Source organism: Oncorhynchus masou, chromosome 30, assembly GCF_036934945.1.
Source record: "Oncorhynchus masou masou isolate Uvic2021 chromosome 30, UVic_Omas_1.1, whole genome shotgun sequence".
NCBI lineage: Eukaryota > Metazoa > Chordata > Actinopteri > Salmoniformes > Salmonidae > Oncorhynchus > Oncorhynchus masou.
The window spans coordinates 8,017,609-8,038,808 of NC_088241.1; the positions used below are offsets into that span (position 1 = coordinate 8,017,609).

The window sequence follows — 21,200 nt, forward strand, 5'->3', positions numbered from 1 at the left end:
TGTTGTTCTGGTGTTTATTGTGTATGCAAACTTGTTGATTGAGTTGGAGGCGTGTGTAGCCAATAAGAGAGTCATATTCCACATTTCAGTCTCCCAGTATACATTGGCCTGCACTGGCTGGTTTTGATATTGCAGCATGTCTGACTGCATATTACGAAATGCAAGCTATTGAAGAGGATTGATTTGAGCTCTTAAAGGCTCTGCATGGTAAATCTGCCATCTGCTGTGACCGTATAGCACTTACTGAGATGCAGCCGCCACAGTAGCCAGAACAATGTTTATACAGGACCTCCCGCCTCCACTTATCGTCAACCAATCATGCCAATGATGAGCTATACAGTGCCCTCTGCATTGTTACAAAATGTGAGAGGCACACAGCGATGTGGTACGGAGCTTGAATTGGCCTCTGCATGCCTCCGGAGGCTTCGCAATTGTGTCACACCTTCGACCACATTTGTGGATCAAGCATAGATTGGCTTTTAGGCTACACTATCATTCCCACATTTTGATAGTCACATTGTGGACCTAGGGACATTCTCAATTAGCCTAGCTAACTCTTCCTTCATCTCATCACCTCTTTTTGAAAAAGGTCAAAGGTCATCGAAGAGAAGAGGCGAGGAAATGTGGAAACAAATGCACATGTATGAAGACTCCTTCACATGCAAATTAAATGTTTAAAGTAGTAAAAAGTCATTTGGATAGTTTTATGAATAAAAGGATAAGTAACATGTCGTTTTTAAATACATGGCTGCTTTTCTCTGTTAAGAACAGCTGATTCAAATTGGGGTGTAGCGGATCTCCAAACCCTCCCGCAAAGGACTTGGGTAGGATAATCTTGTGCTTCCTTGACTTGAGGGTGCGAGGACACTTCTCAGTTCACCTACTGTCATATTGACACTCGACCACTTATCGGTTTCCGGGTCACGGAGGACATAGTATTCGAGGAGAGGACATCCTTTTGTCCAAATGAGAACATCCCATAGTCTCTGAAATCCCAGACCTCGGGCAACAAGGCTGTTGGTTGTAGGTCTTGTAGTTGAAGAAGCTGACAATGTGCCAACAGTGCATTAGACTAATTATATATATATATATATATATATTGGTGTGCTTGTTAAAGGGTTAATGATGCAAGGTGATTTGTAGATCAGTCAGTCTCGACTTGCCTTTAAAGTCGGCTGCAATGTCGAACGCGCCCATTTATAAATAACTCAAAATAGTTAATTTATGTCGTTTTCAATGAGGGGGTTCGATCAATCTTGCCCAGGCAAGCGTGTAGTCGTGTTTTGCACCTGCTGAAAGTAGATTGCATTCGATTTGGAACCGAGCTGCCTCGGCGTGAGACCACTGATTAACAAAAAGGAAGAGGAAGGCATAACTCGCAGAAACACGGTCTTTCTCCAGCAGGTGGCGTTTGTTAATTGTTTCAACAAACAAGTAAGGAGTTTAAATGAGTGTAGAACCGGGGCCTCCCACTCCTCTTTCTATTCTGGTTATAGACCGTTTGCGCTGTTCTGTGAAGGCAGTAGTACACAGCGTTGTACGAAATCTTCAGTTTCTTGGCAATTTCTCGCATGGAATAGCCTTCATTTCTCAGAACATGAATAGACTGACGAGTTTCAGCGGAAAGTTATTTGTTTCTTGCCATTTTGAGTCTGTAATCGAACCCAAAATTTCTGTTGCTCCAGATACTCAACTAGTCTAAAGAATGACCGTTTTATTGCTTCTTTAATCAGCACTACAGATTTCAGCTGTGCTAACATAATTGCAAAAGGCTTTTCTAATGATCAATTAGCCTTTTAAAATTAAAAGGTGCCATTGAAACACTGGAGTGATGGATGCTGATAATGGGCCTCTGTACACCTATGTAAATATCCATTAAAAATCAGCCGTTTCCAGCTACAATAGTCATTTACAACATTAACAATGTCTACACTGTATTTCAGATCAATTTAATGTTATTTTAATGGACAAAAAATGTGTTTTTCTTTCAAAACAAAGACATTTCTAAGTGACCCCAAACTTTTGAACGGTAGAGTATATTTAACAGATGTTATTGCGGGTGTAGCGAAATGCTTGTGTTCCGAGCTCCAACAGTGAATTAATATCTAACAATTCACAACAATGCACAAATCTAAAAGTAAAATAATGGAATTAAGAAATGTATAAATATTAGCACAAGCAATGTCGGAGTGGCATTAACTAAAATATAGTAGAATATAATAGGGTATATACATTTGAGATGAGTAAAGCAGTATGTAAACATTATTACGGTGACAAGTGTTCCATTATTAAAGTGGCCAGTGATTCCATGTCTATGTATTTAGGGCAACAGCCTCTAAGGTGCAGGGTTGAGTAGTCGGGTGGTAGCCAGCTAGTGATGGCTATTTAGCAGTCTGCATAGAGATGCTTGGGAATATGGTCTATGGGGTATATCTGACCTCCATCATCTAGGACATGACAATGGTTAATCAAATCTCCCCATTTCTGACCATTTTTTTTACAGTTTTGCAGGCCTTCTCATACAAGCTGCAACTGTATATGCATTTGTAAATCAAGACCCTTTTTGAGTTGGGCTCTGGGTGGTGCAACTGTTGAGAATCTGAGTCTATGGTTGTTGTGGAGGAAAGGGGTTGAGTGTGTACGAGTGTGTGTCTGTGTGTGTGTATCCCACAACTGTTGCGAGGGAGTAAAAGATGTTAGGGACAATATAGGAAGATTCACAATAGTTGTTTGCTAATATAATAATTGCTTGCCATAATGTAATTTTGGTAATGGTGAGACTGGTGAGAGGTAAAAATCCTTTGCATAAATTGCATAAATTGCATACATTACTACAAACATTAACAGCTAATTATATATAATATAAATTGAGGTGAGGGCGATGGAAATTCATTTGGCAGTTGATCTACTTCTGTTCTGTTTTCAAAGGATGGTTCCCGGTTTCTCCGGGGCTATGGGATCCGGGGGGGTCGAGGGTGGTCTGCCGGGCATTGGGATGACAACCCAACTCAGGATGAGGAGGGATTTTAGCGGGTGGAATAGGGGGGACCAATTGGAGGTTTACTTAGTAGCAATGCAAATATTATGGTGTAGCTATATAGACACTCAATCATCATGTTACATTTGCAAACATATATTTTGATTAATAGAATTGAAATGGGTGTCTTATTCTGTGGTGAAGCCTACTAGATGATAACTTGTTTATAACTAGGACAGAAATGTATAACTGACTCTTTCCGACATAAAATAGAGTTGAAGTCGGAGTTTACATACAGTTAGGTTCACATACAGTTAGGAGTCATTAAAACTCGTTTTTCAACCACTCCACAAATTTACTGCTAACAGACTTTTGGCAAGTCGGTTAGGACGTCGACTTTGTGCATGACACAAGTCATTTTTCCAACTATTGTTTACAGACAGATTATTTCACTTTTAATTCACTGTATCACAATTCCAGTGAGTCAAAAGTTTACATACACTAAGTTGACTGTGCCTTTAAACAGCTTGAAAAATTCCTGAAAATGATGTCATGGCTTTAGAAGCTTCTGATAGGCTAATTGACATCCTTTGAGTCAATTGGAGGTGTACCTGTAGATGTATTCAAACACCTGAAGGTACCACATTCATCTGTACAAACAATAGTACGCAAGTATAAACACCATGGGACCACGCAGCCATCAAACTGCTCAGGAAGGAGACGCGTTCTGTCTCCTAGAGATGAACGTGCTTTGGTGCGAAAAGTGCAAATCAATCGCCGAACAACAGCAAAGGCACTTGTGAAGATGCTGGAGGAAACAGGTACAAAGTATCTATATCCACAGTAAAACAAGTCCTATATCGACATAACCTGAAAGGCCGCTCAGCAAGGAAGAAGCCACTGCTCCAAAACCGCCATAAAAAAAAAGACTACGGTTTGCAACTGCACATGGGGACAAAGATCGTACTTTTTGGAGAAATGTCCTCTGGTCTGATGAAACAAAAATAGAACTGTTTGGGCATAATGACCATCGTTATGTTTGGAGGAAAAAGTGGGAGGCTTGCAAGCCAAAGAACATCATCCCAACCGTGAAGCACGGGGGTGGCATCATGTTGTGGGGGTGCTTTGCTGCAGGAGGGACTGGTGCACTTCAGAAAATAGATGGCATCATGAGGCAGGAGAATTATGTGGATATATTGAAGCAACATCTCAAGACATCAGTCAGGAAGTTAAAGCTTGGTCGCAAATGGGTCTTCCAAATTGACAATGACCCCAAGCATACTTCCAAAGTTGTGGCAAAATGGCTTAAGGAAGCATGTGGAAGGCTACCCAAAACATTTGACCCAAGTTAAACAATTTGAAGGCAATGCTACCAAATACTAATTGAGTGTATGTAAACTTCTGACCCATTGGGAATGTGATGAAAGAAATCAAAGCTGAAATAATCATTCTCTACTACTATTCTGACATTTTACATTCTTAAAATAAAGTGGTGATCCTAACTGACCTAAGACAGGAAATGTTTACTTGGATTAAATTTCAGGAATTGTGAAAAACAGAGTTTAAATGTATTTGGCTAAGGTGTATGTAAACTTCCGACTTCAACTGTATATGGATATATTTACCCCCAAAATATATGGTGCAGACAATTACATTGATGGAAGCAACAATATATCTGCAATATAAATGCTGATCCATCCCTTAAAATGAAAAAAATATTTAAAAAAAGCTGTTTTTCAGTCTCTTGGTCCCAGCTTTGATGCACCTGTACTGACCTCGCCCTCTGGATGATAGCTGGGTGAACAGGCCGTGGCTCGGGTGGTTGATGTTGTTTGATATTTTTGGCCTTCCTGTGTTATCGGGTGCTGTTGGTGTCCTGGAGGGCATGCAGTGTGTCCCGGTGATGTGTTGGGCAGACCGTACCACCCTCAGGAGAGCCCTGCGGTTTAGGGTGGTGCAGTTGCCGTACAGGTGGCGATACAGCCTGATAGGAGGCTCTCATTTGTGCATCTGTAAAGGTTTCTAATGGTCTTAGGGGCCATGCTGAATTTCTTCAGCCTCCTGAGTTTGAAGACGCGCTGTTGCCTCTTCTTCATCACACTGTCTGTGTGGGTGGACCATTTCAGAATGTTAGTGATGTGTACGCCTGGGAACTTGGAGCTTTCCACCTTCTCCACTGCTGTCCCTTCGATTCGGATCAGAGTGTGCTCCCTCTGCTGTTTCCTGAAGTACACGATCAGCTTCTTCATTTTGTTGACAATGAGGGAGAGGTTATTTTCCTGGCACCACTCCGCCAGGGCCCTCACCTCCCTGTCGGCTGTCTCATCATTGTTGGCAATCAGGCATACTACTGTTGTGTCATATGCTAACTTGATGATTGAGTTGTCGGCGTGCGTAGCCACGCAGTCATGAGTGAACAGCGAGAACAGGAGGGGGCTGAGCATGCACCCTTGTGGGGTCCCTGTGTTGAGGATCAGCGAAGTGGAAGTGTTGTTTCATACCTTCACCACCTGGGAGCAGCCTGTCATGAAGTCCTGGGCCCAGTTGCACAGGGCGGGATTCAGACCCAGGGCCCCGAGCTTAATGATGAGCTTTGACGGTACTATGCTGTTGAAGGCTGAGCTAGAGACAATGAACAGCATTCTGATATAGGTATTCTTCTTGTTCAGATGGGATAGGACAGTGCGATGGCATCCTCTGTGGATATATTGGGGTGGTGAGTGTAACAGGGTTGGTTATGTTTCCACTTGCCTCTAAAGAAATGTGTATTTAATGTTCAAGCATTCTTATTGGTTGGTTCAACTCTGATGACAATAAGGTGTGTTGTGTATGGCCCCGCTTGCAGATAGGGGGAGATCGCGAACGTCAAGTCTTCCCAGTATGAAAATGTGATGCAAGGGGTAGGTCATGTTCTGAACACTGTTTTCTATTTTACAATGTGTACAAGTTTTCTCTACGTTACTGATTTATATATGTGTGGGTATATGGTACCTGTTAGGGATTGAGGGGCTTTCTGGGATGTGCTTTGGCATATGATTGCTGTAAATAAGTGTGTTAGCTAGCATACACTGATGTAATGGTCACATAAGCCCACTGCTAACACAGTTGTCTTCATGCTACAGATTATCGACACCCATCAATATCGTTAAACCCTGCACAACTAACGTGCTTTTTCCCATTTAACAACAGCAACAGAAATAAATTATGCTCAACTGGGACCACTGGCTGATGTGATATATTTGGAGAAAACAACGCAAGGAGAGTACGATATACATCTGTTACATAAGCACATTGAAGTGGGTCTAGTGTGACAGGTAAGGTAGAGGTGATATGATCATTAACTAGCCTCTCAAGCACTTCATGGCGACATAAGTGAGTGCTATTGGCGATAGTCATTGAATTAAATTACCTTTGCTTTCTTGGGTGCAGGAACAATGGTGGGCATTTTGAAGCAAGTGGGGACAGCAGACTGGGATAGGGAGAGATTGAACATGTCCGGAACCCAATTCGTCCTTCTAAACAAACTTTGGCGAAGGATAAAATCTACAAAATTTAGTCCACTCTGTTTGTAATAGATTCTAGTGTTCTCTCATCACCATTTTTGGTAGTGAGTGGAAACGCTAACCGGATGCTTCACACTTAAGCATACTGTTGAAATATCTTGCTGATTATTCTGTCTGTGCCAATATGGCGCCGCGCATTTTAAATTCAAATACGCCATCGCGAGTTTTCCCTAGGAATCGATGGATGAAGCCAGCGATATCGCTGTCTATGCTTCAATGAGAGGGGGCAGTCTTTCTCCCTGGATAAAGCGATGGTTTGAAAATATATTGTTGACTTTGATGCTCGTGCACCTCTTCACCACAAACTACTTCAATTATGTTAGTCTCCGACTAAAGTACATAGCGAACGACAGAGCAGCGGAAGAACTTTGTGCAAGTCATCAGGCTCAATCTTATTATATCTCGGTGGTCAGGCTAGACCGCTGGGCTTCTTCACACCATATTTGGTGTGAAGTGGAAATTTCAACCGGATGCTTCAGATTTACACATCCGGTGAAACATCTGGTTCCTTGTTCTATGGTTTCCACTAGTTACCAAATCCACAAAGTCAAAATATGTTCAGAAATAAGGTTAGCACTGTGGTTAAGGTTTTTAAACCACGTTTTTTTGTTGAAATTGTAGAATAGGTTAAGTGTGGCTCAGTTGGTAGAGGTTGGTGCTTGTAACGTCAGAGTTGTGCATTCGATTCCCACGGGGGAACAGTACAAAAAGGTATGCATTCACTGCTGTTTAGGAGTGTCTGGTAAATGAAGTATAATGTTGTTGTTTTTTTAAATACGGGGTTTATGTCTTTGTGAATGTTGTAACTAGTGACGACCTTGTTCTTTATGTGGAGGAACGTTGCGGACATAAACCCGGAAGTGCAGCGTTTTAAGGCGTCAACAAAGGAAAGTGAAGCTGTGTGCCATTCTCTCGTTGAGCATTTACAAGATACAAAGTAATTGGCCTTCGTTGTGTTGTTCTCATTTACAAAGACTAGGCTACTAGCAGCTCAAAACAGTAGCTAGTTGGCTGCAACAGTAAGTAGAGTTTGCTGCCTGTAATATAATCCTATAACGAGCTATGCTATGTCTGAGGGAGGGGGTTGGTAGCAGCATGAATGCTAATGTCATATTGAGGGTTAGCTGACAACGTCACGAAAAGGATGCGCATGCTTCAATGTGGCATAACTCCATGTGTTGTGATTCTGGATAGCAAATAGCTAACAACAATGACAATAAACTGACGTGTGGGGAATCGTTAATGGCTGGTTTCATATCGTTTTATCTTGTTATTGATACCATGTCGTGTTTTGAGGTGTTTTTACTGTTGCCACGTCATCAATGCTATTATGACTCAAATTCGCTAGCTTGCTAACCAAGAAATGTAACGATGTATTTGAGAGACAAGTTCTCAATGTGCAAATGTATTTATGTTTTCAATAAACATTGGAGACGAAATATAGTTTACATGTTGTCAGCAATTTAAGACAACCCCGTCTGTTTTGCCTTAGTTGTACATGCGTCGGGTTTGTTGCTAAACAACCAACCCGTCTATAGGCCTATTGTTACTGGTAGGTTGACTGTTAAAAACGTATACATTTACGTTGATTGTTCATACAGACTTGTGGTTTTAAAAAATACCCGATGATTGTTCAAATCAAATTTTATTAGTCACATACACATACATGGTTAGCAGATGCTATTGCGAGTGTAGCGAAATGCTTGTTCTTCTAGTTCTGACAGTGCAGCAATATCTAACAAGTAATAAATATCTAACAATTCCACAACAAAAACTTAATACACACACATTTAAGTAAATGAATGAAATAAGAATGTATAAATATATGGATGAGCAATGTCAGAGCAGCATAGACTAAGATGCAATAGATGGTATAGAATACAGTATATACACATGAGATGAGTAATGCAAGATATGTAAACATTGTTAAAGTAGCATTATTAAAGTGACTAGTGTTCCATTTATTAAAGTGACCAATGATTTCAAGTCTATATGGCAGCCTCTCTGTACTAGTCTGGTGGCCTTGAGATAGAAGCTGTTTTTTCAGTCTCGGGCCCAGCTTTGATGCACCTGTACTGACCTTGCATTCTGGATGATAGCGGGGTGAACATGCAGTTGCTCGTGTGGTTGTTGGCCTTGATGATCTTTTTGGCCTTCCTGTGACTTATAGTGTTGCATAGTTTATTAATATGATCACTGCTTGGTATAGCTCTCTAAGGGTGATGCTCAATAAAGCCTGCTCTTTTCTCCACAGAATTCAAATGAAGAAGCACTCCAGTCAACAAGATGAAGAACAAACCTGGGAAAAAGCAACACAACAAAACCAAGAGGACTAAACACCATCGAAACCTAATCAAAACAGAGTGTGGAACACAGTCAGATGATGTTGACTGCAATAGAGAAGAACCAGACATTAGTCAAGCACCCTACATTACTAAAGGAGTTTGTATCAGCTCCATCCAAATCAAAGAGGAACCAACAGACTTTGAACAGCAGGGAATGGGAGAGGAACAAAACCGTTCAGTTCCTTCCTTCCAGAAGAAGCACATCAAACATCAAAATACATCCAATCCAATGACCGGGTGTAGCCAGATATCAAGGAGTCCTATGGTGATGCTAACAAGATTGTCTAATGTAAGAAGAGTTCCCAACATGTGACAGTTAGTAACTAGATAAGTGTTTAGACTTTTGGTTCATGCATACTGTGGTTTCTTCATCTTTCTAATCCTTAAGGTGGTGGTTAAGACTCTTCTGCGAGACACTAAAGTGTGTTTGGTGAAGGAGGAAAACCCAGATAAGCCCGATGGTGGTAAGGCATAGTTCATACATCCAGTTCACCCACAACACTGCATTTGAAATGGATGATGGGATTACTTGAACATCACCTGAACATTAATTTAGCAAACTGTGACATTTATATTTAGCAGAGATATTTACTCAAGCGCTTTGTTGAATGAGAAAATGTAGGAAAACACAACTATGTTCTGTCCCATCTCTCACTTCTCCCTCTTTCTATTGCTCTGTCCCTCCCTCAGTCTCTTCTCCTCAGTTCTTTCCTTGTCCACACTGCACCATCTCCTTCACTGACTGTTACTTCCTGGAGAACCACATGAAGACCAAACACCATAAGCAGTACCTGGCTTTGTTCAAAGGCCATGTCAAAACGAGTAAAACCGTGTATGCCCCCACACACAGCTGTCCCCACTGTAGCTGCATGTTCCATACCTCACGGCAGCTACACGTCCACACCCGTCAGGCCCACCCCTCTCCCTCTCTGAGAAAACTCCACCCCTGCCCCTATTGTGCCCGCAGCTTCCAGTACATAGCCAGACTGCATACTCACTGCAAGGTTTGGCATAAAATGTCTGTCGCTTTCACAGATGGATACCTCAGTTGCGCTGACTGTGGAAAGAGCTTCAAGAATTGCTGGGGACTGGGGCCTCACCAGTGTCACAAGCCTGAGGACACTAAGCTTGAGAATGGCCCTGTCTGTCTGAACATCGGCATGCCATGCTCAGAGTGTGGCAAAAGCTGCTCTAGTCCTCAGAATCTGCGCATTCACATGCGCACACACACCGGCGAGAAGCCTTACGTCTGTAAGGAGTGTGGCAAGAGCTTCTCAGAAGCCAGCAGTCATTGCAAACACATGATGATACACTCAGGGGTCAAGCCATTCAAATGCCAGGACTGCGGAAAGGATTTTGCCCGTATGTGGCACCTCCGAGTTCACATGACCGTTCACTCTGGCGAGAAGCCTTTATCCTGCCCCAAATGTGACAGGCGGTTTGCATACAGTGATTCTTTGAAGCTTCACCTGCGCACACACTCAGGGGAGAGACCTTTCAAATGTACTGTGTGTGGTAAAGATTTTGCAGATAAAGGTTATCTCAAGTTGCATCTGAAGATCCACAGCAATGAAAGGAACTACCATTGTGGGGTTTGTGGGCTGAAGTTCATAAACATTGCTGCGTTGAAAACCCACCAGCGCACACACACTGGGGAGAGGCCTTTCCATTGCACAGTGTGTGACAAGACATTTTTCCGACATGCACACCTGAAGAACCACCAGCGCACTCACACAGGTGAGAAACCATACACCTGTACTGAGTGCGGCAAAAGCTTCACTCAGTCTGGAGATCTCACAAAACACATACGCACCCACACTGGAGAGAAGCCGTATGAATGTTCTGTCTGCCACGGCTGTTATACCTCTTCAGGGGATCTGGGCAAACATATGAGGATACACAATGGCTCACGGCCATATCACTGCCAGGAGTGTGACAAAAGCTTCCGCATGGTCGGCCACCTTAAAACTCACATGAGGACCCACACTGGTGAGAGACCATACTCCTGCCCCCGCTGCCATCGTACTTTTGCTCGCGCCCACCACCTCTCTGGTCACCTGCCTAGATGTTGCTGAATGATTAGATTATTTATATACAGTCAACTCTTTTACTCTTGTTGTAGTTATTTAATAAGGGAACAGTGATGTACAGAAGATGGTTTTGTGCCCGTCTGTTGTGGTAATGTCAATAAAGGCCTCTAGTCTGTAAAAGATGGCACGCCTGTTGTCTGGTTCTAATGTATTTTGTGTGTGTTTTTTCTTTGAGCTGAAATAAGAGAGCCATATCACATACATTACAATCTCACAGTATTCTATTGGTAAACCATCATTGGCCTGCACTGGCTGGTTTTGATATTATGATATATTACAGCACGTTGTACATTTCATATTACAATATGCAAGCTATCGAAGAGGATTGATTCAATAATTTAGGCTATTTGTCTCTGAAATCCCAGACCTAAGGCAACATTGTCAGTGTGGGAGTCAACCTGTCTTCCTATGGAGAATCAGGACAGTAAATAAAAGGGTATGCTCTATCCTCTTTACAACAGGTGCTTATAATCCATACAATAACTCTTCTTGCTAATACAAAGACAATTCATCATTAATTGTAACCTTTATTTAACGAGGCTAGTCAGTTAAGAACAATGTCTTATTTACATCCGGCCAAACCCGGATGACGCTGTGCCAATTGCTCTCTGCCCTATGGGATTCTCAATTACAGTCGGATGTGATACAGCCTGGATTCGAACCAGGTACTATAGTGACATCTCTTGCACTGAGATGCAGTGCCTTAAACCGCTGCACCATTTTGAGTCAGAACTGGCAAAGCTACAAAAATTGCTGATACAAAACTGATACTTTTGGCGAGAATTAATATGTATTTAAGAATCCACACCAATCCGGGCGACAGGGTAGCCTAGTGGTTAGAGCCTTGGACTAGTAACCGAAAGGTTGCAAATTTGAATCCCCGAGCTGACAAGTTACAAATCTCTCGTTCTACCCCTGAACAAGGAAGTTAACCCACTGTTCCTAGGCCGTCATTGAAAATAAGAATGTGTTCTTAACTGACTTGCCTAGTTAAATAAAGGTAAAAAATGTTTGTTTTTTTTAAACAGCCTCCAAATTATTGCATATAATCCAGAGGTCATTGCTTGATCAGGTACCGTGAAATATTAACCGCAGGAATGGAAACGCTTGTCTATTATGTTGACTAGATTGTCAAATGACCGCTCTAACAATGGAAATATATGTCCTCCCTCAATTATGGAAGACAGGCGGGACCATTCGAGCCAATGAGAGGTCAGATATACTTTGGCATAACAGGCAGTACTAAGTCGTTTTTGTCCTAGTTGCCGTAATGCCACGTGCATCCACTTATATCCGTACATTTGTAACAACCTGAACATTACGAAACTTATATTTGATTTAAAAAAGCGTAATTAGACACTCATAGACCTCCATACAACAAAACATTTATCTCGCGGACAGATTTTAACGAGAGTAAAGCCTCTCGCTTCGCCTCTTCCTTTGTAAGGAAACACATTCTTTCGGTGTAGCGAACTTCATTTTCTATTTGTGAGTATTTGAACGAGAAACATAAACTTGTTCCTCTCATGGTTAGTATCTTTACAATCAGTATTTGGTGAGCGATATCTCGTCGTCAAAAGGAGTAAGGTAGCTTACATTATCTACTATCTAGCTAATATCGTTTGCTAACGTAACCCAGGCGAAGAGAGTCCATTTCTGACCCAGGAAGGTATGCAATCTAGCTAATTTAACTAACCTCCTAATGTCGTAAAATGTACTCTGCTATCAAATGTTCCACTCTGCTATCAAATGTTCCACTCTGCTGTATGTTAAACCTTTTGATTTGAGAAAATAACACCGAAGTTCTGTACTGCCTCTTGATAGAGGTATTTCCATGTGACCGTTGTAGTAGAGAGAAACAGTGAAGGTGTCCTGACATCCATAGACCCAAGCGGTCAAACGGGGAAATTGTTCAAATCCGTTTTCTACCACAAAATATGGGAATTTTAGAAACACTTAAAATAAGGGCTGTGTTTCGTGTAGGCTAACCCTGGCATGACTTCTTGATAACCAAGTACATCTCTCTTGGACAAGGTTACTTTTATCAATATATTCAGCTCTATTTACTCAGATCCAAAAATGCAAATTAGCATCAAAGTAGACCTGCAAGACTGCAAATTTCATTTTGGTTTGGAAGGGGTAAATATAGGCGAATATATTGAAAAGTCACCTTGCCCTAGAGAGATTCACACGGTTATCAAAACGTCACGCCAGGTTAAGCCAACAGGAAACAAAGCCCTTATTTTAACTGTTTCTAAAATACCCTATGGGAAAAACAATTGGAACAATTTCCATGTTTGACTGCTATGTTTCATGGGTATTATGACTCGTACTGTGATGAGGTTGTGCAATTAAGGTATGTCGAAGTAAACCTACTTCTCCAGTGTTTTGGCTAAGCCAGAATAGTTTTTTTCCCCAACAGCCTAGTATTCTGTATTATCTACAAAGGGGAGAACAAGTGTTTGATACACTACCGATTTTGCAGGTTTTCCTACTTACAAAGCATGTAGAGGTCTAATTTTTTATCTTGGGTACACTTCAACTGTGAGAGCCGGAATCTAAAACAAAAATCCAGAAAATCATATTGTATGATTTTAAGTAATTAATTAGCATTTTATTGCATGACATACGTTTTTGATACATCAGAAAAGCAGAACTTAATATTTCATACAGAAACCTTTGTTTGCAATTACAGAGATCATGTTTCCTGTAGTTTTTGCTCAGGTTTGCACACACTGCAGCAGGGATTTTGGCCCATTCCTCCATACAGACCTCCAGATCCTTCAGGTTTCGGGGCTGTCGCTGGATAATACGGACTTTCAGCTCCCTCCACAGATTTTCTATTGGGTTCAGGTCTGGAGACTGGTTAGGCCACTCCAGGACCTTGAGCTGCTTCTTACGGAGCCACTCCTTAGTTGCCCTGGCTGTGTTTTGGGTCGTTGTTATGCTGGAAGACCCAACCACAACCCATTACTAAGGGAAGGAGGTTGAGGGCCAAGATCTCGCGATACATGGTCCCATCCATCCTCCCCTCAATACGGTGCAGTCGTTCTGTCCCCTTTGCAGAAAAGCATCCCCAAAGAATGATGTTTCCACCTCCATGCTTCACGGTTGGGATGGTTTTCTTGGGGTTGTACTCATCCTTCTTCTTCCTCCAAACACGGCGAGTGGAGTTTAGACCAAAAAGCTCTATTTTTATCTCATCAGACCACATGACCTTCTCCCATTCCTCCTCTGGATCATCCAGATGGTCATTGGCAAACTTCAGACGGGCCTGGACATGCTCCGGCTTGAGCAGGGGGACCTTGCGTGCGCAGCAGGATTTTAATCCATGATTAAATCTAGTGTGTTACTAATGGTTTTCTTTGATACTGTGGTCCCAGCTCTCTTCGGGTCACTGACATGTAGATCTGGGCTGATCCCTCAACGTATGTGTGCCTTCAGAAAGTATTCATACCCCTTATTATTTTACATTTATTGCGTTACAGCCTGAATTGAAAATTGAATAAATGTTTTGTTTGTTTTTTTTACCTTTATTTAACTTGGCAAGTCAGGCAGAACGACAGATTTGTACCTTGTCAGCTCGGGGTTTGAACTTGCAACCTTCCTGTTACTAGTCCAACGCTCTAACCACTAGGCTACCCTGCCGCCCCTTTAATTTCCTTACCCACCAATACAAGCAATACCTTATAATGACAAAGTGAAAATGTGTTTTTAGAAATTTTTGTAAATGTATTTAAATATTACTACAGAAATATCTTATTTACATAAGTATTCACTTCCCTAAGTCAGTACTTTATCGAAGCACCTTTGGAGGTGATTACAGCTGTGAGTCTTTTGGGGTAAGCCTCTGAGCGCTTTGCATACCTGGATTGAACAATATTTGCCCATTATTCTTAAAAAACGTTTTCAAATCTTGCCATAGATTTTCAAAACTAACTAGGCCACTCTGGAACATTCAATGTTGTCTTGGTAAGCAACTCTAGTGTAGATTAGGCCTTGTGTTTTAGGTTATTGTCCTCCTGAAAGATGCATTGATCTCCTAATGTCTGTTAAAAAGCAGTCTGAACCAGGTTCTCCTCTATGATTTTGCCTGTGCTTATAGCTGTATTCCGTTTTCTTAATATCCCACCAAAAATCCCTAGTCCTTGCCAATGACAGGCATACCCATAACATGATGCAGCCACCACCATGCTTGAGAATATGAAGAGTGGTACTCCCGTGATGTGTTGTTGGATTTGTCCCAAATGCCTTCTATTCAGGATAAAAAAAAGTATATTTCTTTGTCACATTTTTTGCAGTATTACTTAAGTTCCTTGTTGCAAACAGGATGCATGTTTTGGAATATGTTTTTATTCTGTACAGGCTTCATTCTTTTCACTCTGTCATTTAGGTTAGTATTGTGGAGTAGCTACAATGTTGTTGATCCATCCATTAAACTCAGTAGCTGTTTTAAAGTCATTGGCCTCATGGTGAAATCCCTGAGCAGCTTCCTTCCTCTCTGGCAACTGAGTTTGAAAGAACGCCTGAATCTTTGTATTGATACACCTTCCAAAGCCTAATTAATAACTTCACCATGCTCAAAGGGATATTCAGCATCTGCTCTTTTTATTTGTACACATCTACCAATCGGTGCCCTTCTTAGCGAGGCATTGGAAAACCTTGCTGGTCTTTGTGGTTGAATCTGTGCTTGAAATTCATTACTCAATTGAGGGACCTTAACAAATAACTGTATGTGTGGGGTACAGAGATGGAATAGTTATTCAAAAATCATGTTAACTACTATTATTGAACACTGAATGAGTCCATGCAACTTATGTGGTTTGTTAACCATATTTTCACTCCTAAACTTATTTAGGCTTGCAATAACAAAGGGGCTGAATACATTGACTCAAGACATTTCAGCTTTTAATGTTTTATTAATAATATCTACAAAACAAATTCCACTTAGCCATTATGGGGTATTGTGTGTTGAACATTGACACAAAATCTCAATTTAAAATTCAGGCTGTAACACAACAAAATGTGGAAAAGGTAAAGGGGTGTGAATACTTTTTGAATGCCCTGTATATGGCTCTGCATTACACATAAAATGACTCATTGGACTATGGTGCCTTCTCTAAGGGGCAGTTTTTCTTTTAAGAGCAGTGATGCTCGGCCTGAACATTTGACACATCACTTGTGGTACGGTTTTGGAAGCATAAGGACCTAATCTTTTATATTGGCGAGAAATAGTTTTAAAAAAAACAAAGGTAAAATTGATACACCTTTTTATAGGGTTAGAGTTCCCCACACGGCTATATTTCCATGTTACAGCGCTTGTTTACGGAAGACAGTCAACTACCTGTGCTAATCAGCTTACTGTAAGTGTGTATTTTGCATTTGTGAGATGAAAGTAGAACGATTTTATGTTTCTAGAACCATACCGCAATTGAGAATCGATTCACATTTTGGAGTATTTGGCTGTTTTGGCTTGCAGAGCTAATTCGCCCTATAAACAAGATGTAAGGTCCTTGGACGAAGGAGTAACGTTAGGCTCCTTTTGTCCAATATTGGGCTACTGTCTTGCTAGCTATTTATTCACCCATTGATAAGCTATGTAAAAATGCATGTTGTAACGAAATGCTTTCCTTTGCTTTGTTGTTTTACTTTGTAGTGTTGGATGGGATGATTGTCATGATGATTCCTGACCTGGTGTTTTATTCAAATCAAGTATTTTTTTCCCACAGAATGCAAATGAAGAGGAAGACCTGGACAATAACCAATCAACAAGATTAAGATCAAACCTGGGAAAAAGCAACGCAATAAAACCAAGATGACAAGAAGTCATCGAGACCCCATCAAAACCGATTGTGAAACACAGTCAGATGATGTTGACTCCAGTAGAGAAGATTCAGACATTGGCCAAGCCCACTCTCTCAGCAGTAATGGGTTTACTTTCAACATCATCCAAATCAAAGAGGAGGAAGTGCATGAAACAAGTGAGGAACATAACGGAATCAGATCAAATTATCACTTGGATTCTAGAGCACTCCACCAGGATTCTGGAACCATCAAAACCAAGACTGAAACAGGTTCTGTTTACATTAGCCAGGGAATGGTGGAAATTAAGACTGAGCATGATTCTGTGGTTAAGACTGAAACTCTAGTGTTCTCCCCCTCACACAGCTGCCCCCACTGCAGTTGCATGTTCCACACACCACAGCAGCTACTTGTCCACACCTGCCAGGTCGTGAATTCTGACAATGTTGTGGATGTTTTGTTGAAGACCCCATTTCATTCTTTGGAGTCCACAGAAAAGGTGCGAATTAAAACAGAGGGTCGACCTCTGCCTGAAATCAAGTACATAAGGAAGGATGACAAAGTGAGGAGGGCGTTCAATATCAACTGGTATAAAAAGTATCAATGGCTAACAGGTAGTCTTTCATCAAGCCGCTTGTATTGCTGGCCTTGTCTGCTCTTTGGAACGTTTGAGCCTTGGGCTAAAGGGGGGTTCAGTGACCTGAAGAACATTGACCGTTCAGCTAAACGGCATGACGAATGCCGGGAGCATCTCAACTCCTACGCGAAACTCAAGCTTTTGGGACACCCGAGTCATCATGCCAATCATTCACTCAATGAAGGCCTGCGTATTCAAGCTGCGCAACACAACGAAAAGGTCCGAAGAAACAGGGATGTTCTCAAACGCCTCATTGACAGCATTGCATACTTAGGCATGCAAGAGTTGGCTTTTAGGGGGCACGATGAGACGGAAAGTTCCGCTAATAAAGGCAACTACAGGGAATTGGCAGAGGTAATCGCGCGGTATGATGCTTTACTTGCTCAGCATATGGAATCTTCAACTGTGTTCACTGGAATGTCAAGAACAATTCAGAACGACTTGATAACTGCTATCGCATCATCAATTAAAAGTGAGATTAAAAGCGAAGTTGAGGCTGCTCCATTTTTCTCATGGCAAATGGATGAAACTACAGACCATTCACAGTTGTCTGTCATTGTCAGGTATGTGGATGATCGGGGGTGTGTCCAGGAGCGTTTCTTGGGCTACTTTGATGTGTCAGCTGGGCGAGATGCACAGTCTGTGTTTGATCTAGTGAATTCGGAGATGTCAGAGTTTAACTTTGTGGAGAAACTCGTCGCTCAAACATATGATGGCGCTGCTGTAATGGCTTCTGATTTAAATGGTCTGCAAGCAAAAGTAAGAGCTGTAGCTCCGAGGGCCACCTTTGTGCATTGCTATGCACATCCCCTCAACTCCGTATTAAGCCAGAGCGTGAAGTCTATGCCCAAGACCAAGGTTTTCTTTGCCACACTGGGTGGCTTTGCAACTTTTTTTTGTAAGTCCACCAATCGAATGCTGCTAGAAAAGTCCACTTGTGTAAGTTTGCCAAAAAACGCACCAACACATTGGAATTTCACATCCAGAGTCGTTAACACAGTGGCAAAAAACTTTGAGCATCTATTGGACACATTCACAGGTATCACAGAGCATCCTAACATGGATGATGACACGATTTTCGATGCAAATGGGTTCAAGACACAGCTGGAAGATTTTCATTTTATTTTTTTACTTCTCACTTTTGAATATATATTTGCTTGCACAGATGTGGTTTTTGACAGTGTGCAACAGAATGCCATGGATGTAGAATTTTGTAAGAGGAGGATTGAGAATCTTGTGCTCAAGATAGAGGAGCACAAATCTGAAGAAGAATTTAGTGCTATATATCAGAAGGCTTCGAACATGACAGATGATCCAGAGTTGATGCACAGAAGGAAGCGAAGGCAGGGCACGCAGGATGTAATGCAGATGTACAAATCACTGTATGATTCAATCCATGACAACATCAAGACACAAATAGCACAGAGGTTCCAAAGCCTGGACAGCAGGAGATACATGGAGTTGTTAGATGATAAGAAATTTGAGTCATTCCGGAGTGAATTCCCTGCAAATGCAATGGAAAGCCTGTCCCAGAGCTATGGATGTTTTTTCAACATGGAAAAACTGAAAAATGAGCTGCAAGTGTTCTACTGTGGTGAGGAGCTTCAAGGGAACAGTCGAAAACTGTGTGACAGAATCTTGCATTTCAAGGGGTGTGGATTGAATGAAGTGATGCCTGAGGTGTACCGGCTCATGTGCCTAGTTGCAACTATAGGGGCAACGTCAGCGGGCGTGGAGAGCAGATTCTCTCGTCTGAAGAGGCTGAAAAGCTACACAAGGAACACCATGGGACAAGAGCGACTCAGGAACCTGGCAATCCTATCCATAGAAAGGAGAATTCTTAAATCACTACAGAAGAATCCTCACTGGTATGAGAGGGTCATTGACCAATTTGCCAACCAGACTATGAGGAGAATGGACTTTATATTCAAGGTAACATATTAATAAAAAACAATTGTGCTACGTTTTTTTTTTATTGCACCTATATGTGTAATATATTTTATATTTACGTAAATGGTGTTTGTTTTTCGGCCCAACTGTGTTTTGAATTGATTTGTTTCCAACAGTGATTGAGACTGGATGGTGGAAACTCCCTGAACTACTGCAAGGGAGTATAAGGTCCCATGATGCCAGTGATGTCTTAAGCAGAGTGTAGGTCCTGTTTGTAAGCATGTGCACATGTCCACAACCTCTCATTCTTCCTCTGGAGACCTCAACCCTTCTCATGCATTGCAGTCCGCGTTGACTAAAGCTGTCAGTGTCATCGAAAGATGTCAAACAAACTGACCGCTGCTGCTAAAGAACATTAAAACTTTGACTATTTTGGTGAATGCCGGTTTTCCTTTTTCAGTTTATATGCCTTTTGGACCCTGCACCCAAAGACTCATTTGAACTGTTAAGTTGCACATGGATCTTGATTTTGTGTTGTATTTTGTAGTTATTATGGATCCCCATTAGCTACTCTTCCTGGAGTCCAGCAACATTTAAGGCACTTATAACATTTTTGTAGTTGATTTACAAGGGAAAAGTGATGCACAGATGGTTGTATATGCCCGACTTACTGCCTGGGGATGACAAAAGTGACAATGATTGCTGTAAATGAAGTATGTGAAAGAGGACATGTTTGTTGTTTGGTAATTGCACATTAGACCTTACTTTAAAATGAAGTATTCAGTGTTCACTTCAACAGCTGTAGAACATCCTGTCATAACTGATTTGTGTCAATCCATATGCCATCAATGGCCTGCACTGGTTTTGATATTGCGCCATGTTTCACTTGCTAATAATCATACACATTCATTTTAATTGAAGATGATTGGGCCAAGCATGTAGGCTACATTGTCATTCCCACATCTTGGCAGTGATGGTCTCTACCAATTAGAGTAGGGTTCCTATGCTATTTTCTCCATTCCAGCCATTACAATGAGCCCGTCCTCCAATAGCTCCTCCCACCAGCCTCTGCTGTAGTTTATACATTGGCTTCAATAACCATCATCTTGCTAATCCAATGGACACATTTCATCTTTGACAACAGTATTTCAGTTCTGCTTTGATAAAGCTAGAAAATGCGAAGGGTGCAACTGCTACAAAACTGATACCAAACGTATGTGGACACCCCTTCAAATTAGTAGATTTGACTATTTCAGCCTCACCTGTTGCTGCTAGGTGTAAAACAATTGAGCACACCGCCATGCAATCTCCATAGACAAACATTTGCAGTACAATGACCCATACTGAAGAGCTCAGTGACTTTCAACGTGGCACTGTCATAGGATGCCACTTTTCCAACAAGTCAGTTGGTCAAATGTCTGTCCTGTTAGAGTTGCCCTGGTCAACTAAGTGCTGTTATTGTGAAATGTCTAGGAGAAACAACGGTTCAGCTGCAAAGTGGTAGGTCACACAAGCTCACAGAATGGGACTGCCCAGTGCTGAAGCACATAATGTGTAAAAATCACCTATCCTCGGTTGCAACACTCCAAACTGCCTCTGGAAGCAGCCTCAGCACAATAACTGTCGGGAGCTTCATAAAATGGGTTTCCATGGCCGAGCAGCCACACACAAGCCTAAGATTACCATGTGCAATGCCAAGCGTCACCTGGAGTGGTGTAAATCCCACCGCCATTGGACTCTAAAGCAGTGGATATGCGTTCCCCATCTGGCAGTCCGATCAAAGAATCTGGTTTTGGCGGATGCAAGGAGAACGCTACCTGCCCGAATGCATAGTGCCAACTGTAAACTTTGGTGGATGAGGAATAATGGTCTAGGGCTGTTTTTCATGGTTTGTGC

The 21,200-nt window shown here is 41.8% G+C and overlaps 1 protein-coding gene and 1 long non-coding RNA gene across 5 annotated transcripts; both read left to right on the forward strand.

The window, feature by feature from the left end:
- Window positions 1-7,018: 7,018 nt before the first annotated feature.
- On the forward strand, window positions 7,019-11,126 carry LOC135521963 (zinc finger protein 501-like). 4 transcript variants are annotated; one of them, XM_064947796.1, is made up of 4 exons: window positions 7,019-7,251; window positions 8,795-9,174; window positions 9,274-9,349; window positions 9,576-11,126. In XM_064947796.1, the coding sequence occupies exons 2-4, from the start codon at window positions 8,827-8,829 to the stop codon at window positions 10,958-10,960; spliced, it is 1,809 nt and encodes a 602-aa protein (XP_064803868.1). In that variant the 5' UTR covers window positions 7,019-7,251; window positions 8,795-8,826; the 3' UTR covers window positions 10,961-11,126. The 4 variants fall into 4 exon arrangements, with proteins under 4 accessions (XP_064803868.1, XP_064803867.1, XP_064803869.1 ...); XM_064947795.1 differs by lacking the exon at window positions 7,019-7,251 and adding an exon at window positions 7,369-7,477; XM_064947797.1 differs by lacking the exon at window positions 7,019-7,251 and adding an exon at window positions 7,374-7,559 and having other exon boundaries at window positions 9,921-11,126.
- Window positions 11,127-12,209: 1,083 nt separating this feature from the next.
- LOC135521966 (uncharacterized) lies at window positions 12,210-20,030 on the forward strand. Its single transcript, XR_010452629.1, has 3 exons — window positions 12,210-12,644; window positions 16,705-19,346; window positions 19,481-20,030. It is a non-coding gene; the product is annotated as an uncharacterized LOC135521966 (long non-coding RNA).
- Window positions 20,031-21,200: the final 1,170 nt, after the last annotated feature.